Consider the following 13,834-nt stretch of genomic DNA (forward strand, 5'->3'; position numbering starts at 1 on the left):
GGAATCCTATATTTAAATATTCATTGTGTGATTTGCATGAACCTTTTATGGGTAAATATGGGCGGTGCGGAGGCGGAACGCGAGGCTGGGTCACCTGCGCACACTTACAAGCAGGTTGTGATTTATAAAGAGGAAACAGCGTTCAAGTGTGCATACGCACGCTTTTTTAAATCTGAATTTTTTTGGGCGTACGCCATTTCCTGTTTTTTGTGCGTGCGCACATTTTCACTCCAGAAGTTACGCAGAGTTTTATAAATGAGGCCCCAGGTCCTGCAATAATTTTTTTTACTACTACTAGTAATAGTACTACTATTACTGCATTTAGAGCCTCTAGATAATAGTTCAGCCAAAGCCCGGTCTTACAAACTGATCTGAACTGTGCGCATGTGTGTGTGTGTGTGTGTGTGTGTGTGTGTGTTTTGCTCAGGCTAGTTTTGAAATACCAGTTTTTGGAACACTGTTTCTTTCTTGCAAAAAGAGTGAAAAGAAATGAGCTGTGAACAGTTTTTGAGAAGTTTTGCAGCAATGTGTTGACAAATATAAAATGACCATATTGGGCCTTGTTTTCCAAAAGTAAAATTGCAACAAAAAAAAAACAGGGCCCCATTAACATGGACTGATGGGTAGTGCTGAGCGAGAGGTGTGTGTGACTCGTTTAGTCTGAATGAGGTGAAACACTGGCCTTTGTCCTTAAACAGTGGTACCAGTATTCTGTCAGAAAGCGAGGGGCAGAGGTATATTCATGCGTGGCATCATCATTCTCTATCTGTTTGGTTGCTTGTCTTTGTTTTGGTTTGTGTTTTGCTAAGTAGAATTATGGCCCAGACAACAAAGAGTCCAGATTTGAAGCCTGAAAGGCAAAAGAAACCAGGATGAGCTCAAGTTTGACAGGAGTAAAGAGACAAATACTGAGAACCTCAAGAGACATGGAGCTGTGGGAGTACATGCAAAGGCCTCTGCCATAGAGAAAGATCAAGAGATTGCCAGAGAATCTGGTGAAGAGCTTCGCTTAAGCAGAAGCAAGTGCATGTGCCTCTGATGAACTTTAATTAATTAAATGAGCTGCTCTTTGCCTCCCACTGAATGTTGCTAAGCAGTTGGCTAAGTTGATACATATACAATGCAAAGATAAATCCATCATTTATCATTCATAAAATGAGTAGAGTAATATTTATCATACTGTAATTACTGGTTTTCTAATGATTTTGTGACAAAAGCAGTTCTTAGTATGTTATCTAGTACCTAGACTCCTGCATATTTCCACCTGGATTAGCTTTCATCTAGAACACAACTGGGGGTAATTGTTGCACACTGTAGTGTAAACACATGATATGTGAGGAAGAGGAAGAGCAGAGGGTAAACTGTGGTCTGTGTAAGCTGTTGTCTGTGAGCAATGGTATGTGTGAGCTGTGGTTTGTGAACATTGTGATCAGTGCGAGCTGTGATCTGTGTATGTTGTGATCTGTGTGAGCTGTGGTCTATGTGCATTGTGGTCTGTTTGAGCCCTGAACTGTGATTGCAGTTATTCAAAAAGTGATGAACTCATATCAATTTACATTTAAGATGACATAAAAGCTGATGTGGTCTAATTAGTATCCCAGTCTTAAGTAGAATCAGCAGATGAACGCCATATGAACTTGTGTAACTTTGCTAATTTTGGCCAACTTGCACATCCAAATCTAAAAGCACCTCCTATACTGGAGTGAATACAGTGAACCACACTGGAGGGGAGTGACCACAGACAGCAGGAAGTGGTGTTAAGGAAAGACAGTGCAACAGAGAGGATGGACCACAGACAGGAGGAAGTGGTGTTAGACAGAAAGAGGAGCAGACTACTTAAAATATGAGGGCGAGAGTGTAACAGAATAGAAGAGAGAGTTTAACAGAAGAGACAGTTTAACATAAGAGAGAGTTTAAGAGAATACAAATAGTTTAACAGAAGGGAGTTCAACAAGAGAAGAGAGAATGAAGAGGAGTGAAAGAGTTTAACAGAAGAAAAGACATTTGCACTCTTAGGAAATCTTCAGTCCTTTTGGAAGCACAATCTGATGATCATAAAATCCAATGAGTAAACAATGAAGATCCTCCTCATCTTCAGTTTATGGCTCTTCTCAGGTGAGGTCTTCAACTTCACTCAGAGGCTTTTATGACATGTTTATTATGAGTGTTTACATGGTTCATATTTTCATCCTTTTAATCTTGTTCATTTACCTTTTTAATAAAAATATACATTTTGTGAGTATGACACAAAGCCCCTTGTTCAGATAACATGACTCTATAAGAGGAACTGCATTTTGATTCACAGGTCAAGTGAACTGTGAGGATGTGACTGGCTATAGAAAAGGAAGTGTCATTATCAACTGGCAGTATGATCGTCTCAAGTACATGAATCACACAAAGTATTTTTGCAAGATTAAACAAAACAAATGCACAAATGAACTAATTTCCCAGATTTGGGCTGGTAAAGTCAAATTTATGGCTGTAGATGACATTACGACTGGCCTCTACAGTGTATTAATCAGAAACATAAGTAAGCAGGATGCTGGAGCTTACAGGTGTGGAGTAGAAGGAGAGTTGAGTATAGACGTGACACTCAACGTACAAGAAGGTGAGAGACTTAATTTTGTGTTCTGGGTTTGATTTCTCAAACATATCATAGCACATGTGGACTGTAAGAAGGTCTGGTCAGGAGGGCCCCTAGAATGGCACAGATAGTGTTATAGTTAGAGAAGTTCAGATGCAGGAAGTGAAATCCACACCAGGATTTTGTTCCAGTCATCGTTTGTTAGCTTAAACCAGTAAGTAGTATTACTGAACTCAATTAGAGGGACACATTTACTTTTGGATTCTGATCTTTTACACCTCAGAAGAGCACAGAAATACTTTCTTTCTCTTTCTAGTTTACAGCACATGAAATGCTCACTGACTCATTTTGTTCATTTGGCAGATCCTTGCTGTGGAACATCACTCACACAAACAGCTCACCAAGGACACAACATTACACTCAACTGCACATATCCAGAGCAGTATAAAAATGATGTTAAATATGTGTTCAGAATGGCTAACAACAGCATCCATGCAGTCGTAACTAATGTTGAACAACGAAAAGGGAAACAGAGATTTTCCCTTTTAGAGGAAACACAAGTAAACATGTTTAGTTTGGAAATCAGTAATGTGACAGTGGAGGATGGAGGACTTTACCTGTGTGGAGCTCAGAAGAAGCTGGACAGATCTATGACCCCCTACATTCCTGTCTTCTGTGAAATACAGCTTCATGTCACATGTGAGAATCTGTTACTCTTATGAAGTTGCATGTTTATCCCAACTTTTTTGAATGATCTAGACCAGCATATACAGTTGCTATGCCACCTGAATCCTCATTAATCCACCATGTTTGTTAATTTCATGATTCTTTCCCTGACATCAATATCAAGCAACAGTAGATGTCTCTGGTAAGAAAATAATTTTGACATATAGAATATATTAGAATGGGTCATTTTGTTATCTTTATATCATATATATATATATGTCATATATAGAGGTATATATCTCTTATATATGTTATGAATTTTGAATTTTGTTGTCTATACGTTATATATATAACGTATCATGTGTGTGTGTGTGTGTTATGAATTTTGTTGTCTATACATTATATATATAACGTATCATGTGTGTGTGTGTGTGTGTGTTATGAATTTTGTTGTCTATACGTTATATATGTTATGAATTTTGTTGTCTATACGTTATATATATATAACGTATCATGTGTGTGTGTGTGTGTTATGAATTTTGTTGTCTATACGTTATATATGTTATGAATTTTGTTGTCTATACGTTATATATATAACGTATCATGTGTGTGTGTGTGTTCTGAATTTTGTTGTCTATACGTTATATATATGTTATGAATTTTGTTGTCTATACGTTATATATATAACGTATCATGTGTGTGTGTGTGTGTGTTATGAATTTTGTTGTCTATACGTTATATATGTTATGAATTTTGTTGTCTATACGTTATATATATATAACGTATCATGTGTGTGTGTGTGTTCTGAATTTTGTTGTCTATACGTTATATATATGTTATGAATTTTGTTGTCTATACGTTATATATATAACGTATTGTGTGTGTGTGTGTGTGTGTGTGTGTTATGAATTTTGTTGTCTATACGTTATATATATAACGTATCATGTGTGTGTGTGTGTGTGTGTGTGTTATGAATTTTGTTGTCTATACGTTATATATATAACGTATCATGTGTGTGTGTGTGTGTGTTATGAATTTTGTTGTCTATACGTTATATATATAACGTATCATGTGTGTGTCCTAGTGTTTCCCTCATCTCCAGGCAGCTCTGGCCTCAGTGTTCCCATCATCGCTGTGTGTGTCTGTGTGTTTCTACTGCTCATCGGAGGGTCAGCACTGATGCTCTATAAACTGGGATTCCATAAATCACAAAGTACTATTCATACACTCCTCCTCCTCTTCCCAAAGTAATTGGATAAGAAAAAAACAGCTTTGACATGTTATGTTAATATATTATTATTGTTGTTCCTTGTTGGCATCTGCAACATGTTCTGGAATGTTCATAATATTTAACATATAAAATGTACTTGCACACAGATTCATTGTCGATTTAATAGATGTAAAAACATTCTTTAGCCCTTGTTTCAGTACTGGTGTGTTTTGGAACATGACTGTTCCAAACATGACTGTAAATGTACATGACTGTAACATGACTGTAAATGTAAATTTGGTAGTGAGATATGATAGTGTTGTGGTAGTGCTTTGTTAATGGTCTGGTGGTGGTATGGTAGTTATATAGTAGTGCGCATAGTAATTATATGATAGTGGTATGGTAACGAAATAGTACTGGGCATGGTAATGATATCGTAGTGGGCATGGTAATTATATGGTAGTGGTATGGTAATGATATGGTAATTATATGGTAGTGGTATGGTAATGATATGGTAATTATATGGTAGTGGTATGGTAATGATATGGTAATTATATGGTAGTGGTATGGTAATGATATGGTAATTATATGGTAGTGGTATGGTAATGATATTGTATGGTAGTTGTTTATGTTGATATGAAGGTGTCGGCCACAGCAGTGTCATATGCAGGAATATCCAGTCAATGGTGGTCCTGAGTTCAGAACTGGACCACTGAAGAAAAGCAGGAGGTTTCTTACCGTAGAGCAAAACTCCAGTGATTCATTAACTCATAATATATATTGGGGACTAGCTGGACCTAAACAGAACAAAGAATAAAGCTGGAATGGAATCTGTCACCAACTGCCATTCTCTCCTTTGGAACTAAAATTTAAATGAATAATAATTTTACAATCTGAAATTCTGGTAATTTTCTGATAATTATCTTAATCTTCACTGATCACATGACCTTAGATGATCCCATGACCTTGGCTGATCACATGACCTCAGATGATCCCATGACCTTGGCTGATCACATGACCTCAGATGATCCCATGACCTTGGCTAATCACATGACCTTTTGCATTCTACAGGTTCTTATTTCTCAACAAATAGAAGAAACACAATAAACAGTAATGAGGTTAGGCTGCATATTTTACATATATATGAGACAAACAAACTCATCATTTCCATCACCACATACTTTCTCTGACAGAAACCACTGCTGTAACCTGGAAGCACCATAGAGTATTTCGTATGTCTCCCTCTCCCCAGGTTCACCATTCTCCCTACTATGAAGATGTTTCAGACTATTCACAGGCCACATCCACAACAGTTTATGCCACCACCCAAAAACTGAAGGCTCCTCCCACCTCTCCTAACAGCCCAGCAGAGCCTGCACTTGATTTCTACACGGTGGCTCTTCTACCGCTGGCCACAGCAGATACCTCTCCAGTGTATGCTACTGTGCACCATGGGGTGTGAGGCACATTCAGTCTGCTACTCACCTTCTTGGATTAACACACCAGCCCCCGAATAAAGTGCCTTCTTTATCTTTGACAGGCCTGTTCTGTCATGTTTGTGTAAAACATTGTGTTCATTTGTTTCTATTGTTCGGAGAAAGAAAAGGAATGAAAGATCTGAGCGATGAGAGAGAGCCTTTAGATTCAACTTTGTTTCTGTTTTCCCAACACAGGGTTGTGCAACAAAACACTGTCAGGCTGCTTCAGTACTGCAGTTATAAATAATAATTACAGTAGGTTCCCCACACTACGTGTGTGAACCCTAATAATAAAACAACAATAGAACAAAAATAGACATGAATAATAAACACTGAAGCTGTAAAGGAAGAGACAGAACTAATCTCAGACTATGCTAGCAATAAATATGCAGTCCCTGAGAAATTCCAGCTCAATCTGTGACACTGGAGTGTACAGTAGCCAGGTGCGATGTGAGAAATGTGGTAGTACTTGAGGAGACTCAACAGTGCTGTGTTGAAGTCAAAAGGACTGTTCCTTCCACACCAGTCTAAAATGAGACGAAGTGAGATGTGAGATGAAGTATATCGCTTACCAGTGCAAATATGAAAATCTGGTACATGATTTTAATGTGATAATATATGAAATGTTACCGGAGGGGTTTAAAATGGACACAGCGAGAGAAAAAAAAACAGATTATTTAAAGTGTGCCGAAACAGTCTTGAATCATGGTTTGAACTAATGTAGTTTAGACTGAATATTAAAAAGAAGAAAAACCAGGACAAACCGGGACAGCCCGGGAAAACCGAACAGGCACGTGAAAACCGGGACAGGCACGTGAAAACCGGGACAGGTGGCAACACTATAGCTACATTATTCTACCAGCAGAGGGAATTATCTGTTTCACTATATCACACATTACAAGGGTGGCAAAGGGCGGAGGTGCTGAGAAAGAGGAAGAAACTTTGTAGCTGTTGAGTGTGTGTCTGAGAGAGAGAGAGAGAGAGAGAGAGAGGGAGAGAGGTGTTAGAATTCAGAAGTAACAGAGTCTATATATACATATAGCTGACAAGATAATTTCAAAACTTCAATATTTAAACAAGAATGACCGTAATATTCACAGAAAACTTTTACTTTAGAATTCCACACATTCTCATCCTCTGGATTCTACCAGGTAAGAACTTGGCCCACTATCTGCCTCTGTATGTCTGTCTGCCCCTATACGTCTGTCTGCCTCCATAAGCCTGTGTAACTGTAAGGTGGGTATTTTTATGCATTGAAACAGGCCTCGTACTTTCCTTTTGGCTTCACCTCACTGTACACTGTTCGAGGAAAGAAAAGGCCTTTTCTCATCTCTCCCTTTCTCTTCTCTCATTTTTCCCTTTCTTCTCTCATCTCTTCCTTCCTTCTCTGATCTCTTCCTTTATTCTCTCATCTCTTCCTTTCTTCTTTCATCTTCTTTCATCTCTTCCTTTCTTCTTTGATCTCTCCCTTTCTTCTGTCATCTTTTCCTTTCTTCTTTCATCTCTTCTTTTCTTCTCTCATCTCTCCCTTTCTGCTTCTCTCTGCCAAACCCTCTCTGCCTCATTCTCTTCTCTGTTTTCAGTGTGTTCCTTAATGAACCAACCAATATTATACCAATCAATATTATATTATAACCTGTTGTCTCCCTCTCTCTCATCTCCTTTGTTTCTCTACATAGTGCTGAGGTGTGAAATTGTATTAAATTATACAGCATATGAGGGAGGAGATGTTCAGATCAGGTGTCCATTTGAGTCTGAATATGAGCAAAACTCAATGTACATTTGCAAAGACAATTGTGACAACCCTGTTAATTTCCAGAATAGAGGATTTGTAATTCAAAACAAAACCTTTATTGTCACCATCACTAATGTGAAATTAGAGGATGAAGGCATATACTGGTGTCTAGCAACCAACAACTCATCTTCCACTAATTACAAAGTGAAGATCCAGCTAGCCATAAAACCTGGTAAGCAAACAATCACAACACATCTCTTTGCACAAGTAAATTTGACATAAAACATATAAAGACCAACCACAGAACCAAAACCAAACTGTTAGATTCAGATTCAGATTCAATTTATTGTCATTGCACATGTACGAGTATAGGCAACGTACTCGTTAGTACTCATTAGTTAAATGAACTAATTGTCATCCTTTAATCTAATGTGCTAAATTTGTTTCTGATTACAGGGTTGACTTGTAATTTAGGCAAAAATATATCTATTCAATGCCATTATAATGATGACCTTAGACATTTAGTGAAATTCTTTTGCATTGGACAGCCAACAAACTGTACAAAGTATGGAGTCAAGGTCACATCAGAAAAAACACAAAATGAACGCCTGTCTCTGACTGATAATGTGTCTACTGGAGTCTTCACTGTGACCATTGCTAACCTCATAGAGAAGGATTGTGGGATATATTGGTGTGGGGCTTCTACAATGGCAGGCCATGTGGTCATTTCCTCTGTGGCTCTTCAGTTTTGTCATGGTAAGTCTTGAGCAGTGTTACAAACATTAGTTTCAAATATTACATTCTTTATCATTTAGGCTGAACATAATTTTCTCTTTCAAAAGGAGAAGCTGGGGGTGTAGACTTTAGTAGACTTGCATAGCAATGTAACCTTTCTATGTTTCTGAATTATCATGAATATGGCTCTATAAACCATTCAGATTTAAAAAGGTTTGAAAGAGGTTTGCTGTTCACATCCTCAGGCAGCATCCTCATCCTCAGTCAGTTGGCACATGGTTCATTTCCTGGTACTAAGACAGGAGTGTCTTCAGACTGTATATTTTCTGATTGAACTAATTCAGAATTGACTTAAATTCCTACTGCTGAGTTTTAAGTGTTTATATGGTTTACACCTCAGCAGTTTAATCGCAAGGCATGTAAACTTAAGGGGCCGCAGATCAGTTGAAACAAACATGCTGGTGGTTCCTACCACCCAACTGAAGAGCACAGACTGCTCTCAGATCAGCTGATAAAAGCATGCTGATAGTTCCTACCAGCGAACTGAAGAGTGTCAAATGCTATCAGATCAGATCTTAAACACATTCTGATGGTTTCTACCACCGACTGAAGTGTTCAGATGCTGCCCTTTGGCCCCAAACTGTGAAATTTTCTCCCAGATGATGTGAGGGCTCTCAGAATATTACATTTTCTGTGAAGAGATTTAAAAGTTTTTAAAAGTGCTATAGAAATAAATTCAGTCTATTATCAACTCAGCAACTAATCCCCAAGCCCATGCTCTGTATTAGAGCATGGAAAACAAACACAACTCCCTACTGGGCCGGTTTCAGTTTTGGAGTGCTGTTCCGTCAGCTTCTTGGGAGAAAGTGGAACAAAACAAAATAGCTGCAGAAACAACCGCTGCTGACATGCTTGAGCATAGCTTCGCTGTCCAATCAGAAGACAGCTATGAGGAAGCTTACCAATCAGAAGAGTACCATTCAGAAAGCTGGAGGAGGCAGGCTGGATTTCCTGAACTGGTTTATTAATAGCAGAAACAGAACACCCTGTGCAGAGGTAAATGCAGACTTACAATACATGCACCTGCTGCATGCTGCACACAGGGCACATGGACCCCAATGCCACAAAAATGACAATGATAGGACCGTGGGTACTATGTTTATTTGCATGTGTACAAACTATTGAGTTGAATTGTGGCTTAATCCATGCACTGATGACAGAACAAGCAATATGCCTAAGCTGCCATCGTGACACCAACTAGTGACCCCCTCCATATCACCATCGTGACACCAACTAGTGCCCCCTCCATATCACCATCATGACACCAACTAGTGACCCCCTCCATATCACCATCGTGACACCAACTAGTGACCCCCTCCATATCACCATCGTGACACCAACTAGTGACCCCATGATCAGAGGCACTAGTGTTGTTTATCTTATTCATTTTCCAATGTCTCTTCTTACAACTACATTATCTACATTGCACCTTAAAATATATTTCAGCAGTGGTTATTCATTATCTCAGTGTATTTCTGCAAGCACTGATGTTGGTGACTGTGTTTGATTCATCTTGTGATGGTTTTAGGTGCTCAGACTGCATTCACTAAAACAACAGAGCTGAGAGGAAAGGATGCAAAAGCTGCAGATGTAGCCCACACTCCCAACACAGTGTCTGTTTCTGCAGAGACTTCATCATCATCATCATCATCATCTTCTTCTTCTTCTTCTTCTTCATTGCCAATGCCAGGATCAGGTAAGTCTCTTAAGTTAAAAATCAATTGGCACTGCCTTGTCTGAGCAGTTCATTGTGATTTTCTAAATGTGTTTCATCTCTCACATGCAAAGCAGACCCAGAATTGCTTCGGTCTGTATCTGCAGGTATGGCCGTGTTCATCATCCCCTCTGTGCTAACTGCTCTGCTGCTGGTTGGTGTTATACTCTACATCTTTCTCAGAAAAAGACAAAAGAAACATGGTGACTATTCAACTCTTTTGCTTACATACTCTGGGCAGCTGTGCACACCCACATTACTTCTCACTTTTCAAAAATAACCATTGCATTGTCAACAGTTCACTCAAAGTATGGCTTCACATCTCCAGTATTATATGTGCCTGACTTTTCATTGCCCCCTGGTGATATAACATTTGAGTGATTCCTGCTTTGTGCTGTTCTCCACAGATCATGGCTTATCCCATGTTCAACAGGGAGATGATAATATAGTGGTGAGTTACAGAGTGTGTATGTGTGTGTGGGGGAGGGTGGCAAATCTATTTTAATCTACAAGCATTTTCAATGTAATATTTATACAGCAACAAATGAATATCTGTAAGTAATGCAATAAGGTTTAGATCATAATCACTGCCGCTTGGTCATAACTCTCTTTCCCCACTTTTTGATTTGCAGTAGTAATTGTCAGTTAACTTGTCTAAGTATTTCTGATCAGGTGTATAATCTTCACTCTCCTTTTTCATGCTTTTTGTGCCCTCATTTTGATCTCTCATATATCACTTTCCTCAGCTTGCTCAAAGTACAGCTGATTGTGAGAAGATTAAAGATCAACCAGAAAAACACAAAAGATGTTCTGCTGGTCCCACTGATAGCTTCAACTATGCTACAGTGACCTTCCTTCTGAAGCCAGACAGCTCTGACCAGAACCCTTCATCAGAGGATGTGTGTGCATATGCCATTATCAGACAACCCAAGTCTTAACAAGACAGAGAGACACAGGCAGACATGCTGTAAGGACGTGCTTCTTCAAAACTTGCTTGTTGTAGATTTTAAAAGTTGTGTCTCTCGTTATGTCTCTGAGTGGTGTTTATCGAAGTTATGTCTCTTGTTGTCATGTTTGTACTTATCAACGTCGTGCTGATCAAAGTCATACTTGTGCATCTTTATATCATGCTCATCATAGCATATGGGATAAAGGTCAACAGAATTTTTGCTTGACACTTGGGTAATGTGAGAAAAAAGGGTAAAACGAGTAGTTACAGTTATAAAATTAGATTGCCTGTGTTATGTTCAATACTCACACACAAAATGTAAATGAATGTCAAATTGTTTTGTTTTTTTGTCATCAGAATTGCATGTGAATTGTTTGTTACTGGTTGTATACAAAATTAACTTAAGCAGGTTATCCCCAGTTTTCAACAAGTTTTATGTTTGAATAAATTTGTGTAGAACAAGGACACCAACAGTAGGCCCTGTAGACTAGTACTAATAACACCCAGGTCATGTGGTCAAGTCCCAGGGAGTGCAGGCATAATCATACTCGTAGGTCACACTGGTAAGTCACTCTGGATAAGAATAATTGCCAAATGCAAATGTAGGCCCAACACGAAAGTAAAACATTGAATTAACAGGTAACAATATGTAACATTGAACTTATTGTTGTTACTGACACATCTAGCTAAATCTGTTCTATTATCTTAATAGTTTTCCCGATTATTATTATCTTATTTACTTTACTTTTTTATTATCTTATTTACTTTACTTTTTTACATTCTATGTATTTTAATATTTGTATCTTTAATTTCTTTTAACATTTTCTTTTTGTCTTATCTGTCACGGTCACGGCTCCGGACCCTTCCCTGTGGGCGTGTCGCTATGTCGTCTGCGTGCAGTTATGTCCATGTTTGTAGTTCTGTGGGTGTGGGTCGTTTGTGAGCGTGTTCGTAGTCGCACCTGTGCCTTGTCTCGAGATCACGAGGGTATGTGTTAATCACCTATATAATGTGCGTTCGCGCAATGTCTTGTGCTCATCTTTGTCTAAAGCAGTGGTTCCCAAAGTGGGGAGCGCGCCCCCTAGGTGGGGCGCGGAGCTATTGCAGGGGGGGCGCGGAGCTTGGAAGTAAAGCCTGGTTTATACTGTACTTTCGCGAGTGACCGTAGCGCGTGACTCCGCCCATCTCGCGCAACCCTGCACAAACAGTGGAGGCGTTTATACTTGCGCGAGCTTCACTACAGTGTTCTCCGAAACGATTAGGTGGCGATAGGTGGCAGTGGAGAATAAAAAAACCCCTGCAAAACCGGTGAAAGAATATTTTTACCTGACGGTACACCAGGCATCAAAATAAATAAATATATACACACACACACACACTATATATATATATATATATATATATATATACAGTGGTACCTCAAGATACGAGTTTAATCCGTTCCAGACCCGTGCTCGTATCTCGAACTGCTCGGTTCTGGAAGCAATTTAACAATGTAAAGTATTGTAATTGGTTCCGGTCCTTAAAAAAGTCACAAAACTAGCGTAAATGTGGAAAAAAAGACATGTTCTTTATTGATAGAGGCACACGCAACATGTAAAATAAATGTAGGAGAAATAGTTATTACAGTACAGTAGTATCAAAAACATGGTACAGTACAGTAAGTACATACTGTAATCCTTAAATGGCGCTGCGGGGGTGGGGGGTGTTGTACGAGTCTACTTCACCGGACATACCACACATATGCTTAACAATAGAAACACTTTCACAGTCTAAACGAGACAGGCGAATTAAAGCTGAGAAGACAAAAGGTTGTGGGGGAGGGAGAGAAAGAAAAGCGTTTGAGTGTGTCTTTGAGCTGATTAATGATTTCTTTTTTTCCATATAGTACTGTACTGCCACCTAGTGGTTCATGCTCATATCTCGAGCGTGCACTCGGGTGTCGAACAGAAATTTTGCTCGTCTCGGTGCTCGTATCTTGGATCGCTCGTATATAGAGCAGCTCGTATCTCGAGGTACCACTGTACATAGATCTATATGAATAGAAATATACATCTATGAATCTGCGCGAATGGTGGTGGCGTTTATACTAGCCGCGTCACATTCTTTGTAGTTTTGTCCGAAACGATATGCGCAAAAATATTCTTATCTACTAAAGGGGGGCACGGCAGAAAAAGTTTGGGAACCACTGGTCAAGTTTCATGCCAGTGTGAGTGTCTTTGTACCGTGCTTGCACTTCCGTGTTGAAGCTACGTGTTTTGTGTCCAGTAAAAGTTCTGTGTTGCATTGTTTCCGTTGTCGTCGTGTCTGCTGCTCCGCACATCACATTATCTCCTTTTAATGTTTCTTTTTATTTATACTGTAAAGCAATTTGAGTTGCATGTATGTATGAAAGGTGCTATACAAATTAAGATTATTATTATTATTATTATTATCTAGGTTAGGTGAATAAATTTTTTTATATATGTTTAGTTTTTTTTTTTTTCCAAATAATTTATGTAGGCTAATATATGTCTCGTCTAGAATAATGTTTGTTGATATGTCTACCTCTACTGGAAAGAATGTGTCACGTCCAGCCCCTCCCTCCTCCCTGGTCCCGCCTAGCTTCCCCGTTCCCATTGTTTCTCCCTTTGTCGTTAGTGCATACACCTGAGTCTCATTTCACTGTCTAGTTTCTTTGTATAAAATCCCCTTGGTATATCA

General features: G+C 38.9%; 2 protein-coding genes across 7 annotated transcripts; both read left to right on the forward strand.

Annotated features, from left to right (window-relative positions):
- The first annotated feature begins 1,764 nt into the window (after positions 1-1,764).
- On the forward strand, positions 1,765-5,997 carry LOC143486144 (polymeric immunoglobulin receptor-like). 3 transcript variants are annotated; one of them, XM_076986002.1, is made up of 7 exons: positions 1,765-2,115; positions 2,306-2,608; positions 2,948-3,283; positions 3,435-3,452; positions 4,335-4,497; positions 5,532-5,578; positions 5,713-5,997. In XM_076986002.1, exons 1-6 carry the CDS (start codon positions 2,076-2,078, stop codon positions 5,551-5,553), a joined length of 882 nt encoding a protein of 293 aa, XP_076842117.1. In that variant the 5' UTR covers positions 1,765-2,075; the 3' UTR covers positions 5,554-5,578; positions 5,713-5,997. The 3 variants fall into 3 exon arrangements, with proteins under 3 accessions (XP_076842117.1, XP_076842116.1, XP_076842115.1); XM_076986000.1 differs by having other exon boundaries at positions 1,766-2,115; positions 4,335-4,463; XM_076986001.1 differs by lacking the exon at positions 3,435-3,452 and having other exon boundaries at positions 4,353-4,463.
- Positions 5,998-6,949: 952 nt separating this feature from the next.
- LOC143486143 (uncharacterized) lies at positions 6,950-13,537 on the forward strand. 4 transcript variants are annotated; one of them, XM_076985996.1, is made up of 7 exons: positions 6,950-7,089; positions 7,618-7,905; positions 8,130-8,429; positions 9,997-10,164; positions 10,260-10,385; positions 10,590-10,633; positions 10,929-13,537. In XM_076985996.1, exons 1-7 carry the CDS (start codon positions 7,020-7,022, stop codon positions 11,118-11,120), a joined length of 1,188 nt encoding a protein of 395 aa, XP_076842111.1. In that variant the 5' UTR covers positions 6,950-7,019; the 3' UTR covers positions 11,121-13,537. The 4 variants fall into 4 exon arrangements, with proteins under 4 accessions (XP_076842111.1, XP_076842112.1, XP_076842113.1 ...); XM_076985997.1 differs by having other exon boundaries at positions 10,290-10,385; XM_076985998.1 differs by having other exon boundaries at positions 7,819-7,905.
- Positions 13,538-13,834: the final 297 nt, after the last annotated feature.

Source organism: Brachyhypopomus gauderio, unplaced genomic scaffold (genome assembly GCF_052324685.1).
Source record: "Brachyhypopomus gauderio isolate BG-103 unplaced genomic scaffold, BGAUD_0.2 sc44, whole genome shotgun sequence".
Lineage (NCBI taxonomy): Eukaryota > Metazoa > Chordata > Actinopteri > Gymnotiformes > Hypopomidae > Brachyhypopomus > Brachyhypopomus gauderio.

Excerpts from the sequence above, each read along its gene's own strand:
- LOC143486143 (XM_076985996.1), top strand. The coding sequence starts at position 7,020 with ATGACCGTAATATTCACAGAAAACTTTTACTTTAGAATTCCACACATT. Across the intron at positions 7,090-7,617 it reads CATCCTCTGGATTCTACCAG|TGCTGAGGTGTGAAATTGTA; the intron begins GTAAGAACTTGG and ends TTCTCTACATAG. Across the intron at positions 7,906-8,129 it reads CCAGCTAGCCATAAAACCTG|GGTTGACTTGTAATTTAGGC; the intron begins GTAAGCAAACAA and ends TTCTGATTACAG.
- LOC143486144 (XM_076986000.1), top strand. The coding sequence starts at position 2,076 with ATGAAGATCCTCCTCATCTTCAGTTTATGGCTCTTCTCAG. Across the intron at positions 2,609-2,947 it reads GACACTCAACGTACAAGAAG|ATCCTTGCTGTGGAACATCA; the intron begins GTGAGAGACTTA and ends TTCATTTGGCAG. Across the intron at positions 5,579-5,712 it reads ACACAATAAACAGTAATGAG|GTTCACCATTCTCCCTACTA; the intron begins GTTAGGCTGCAT and ends CCCTCTCCCCAG.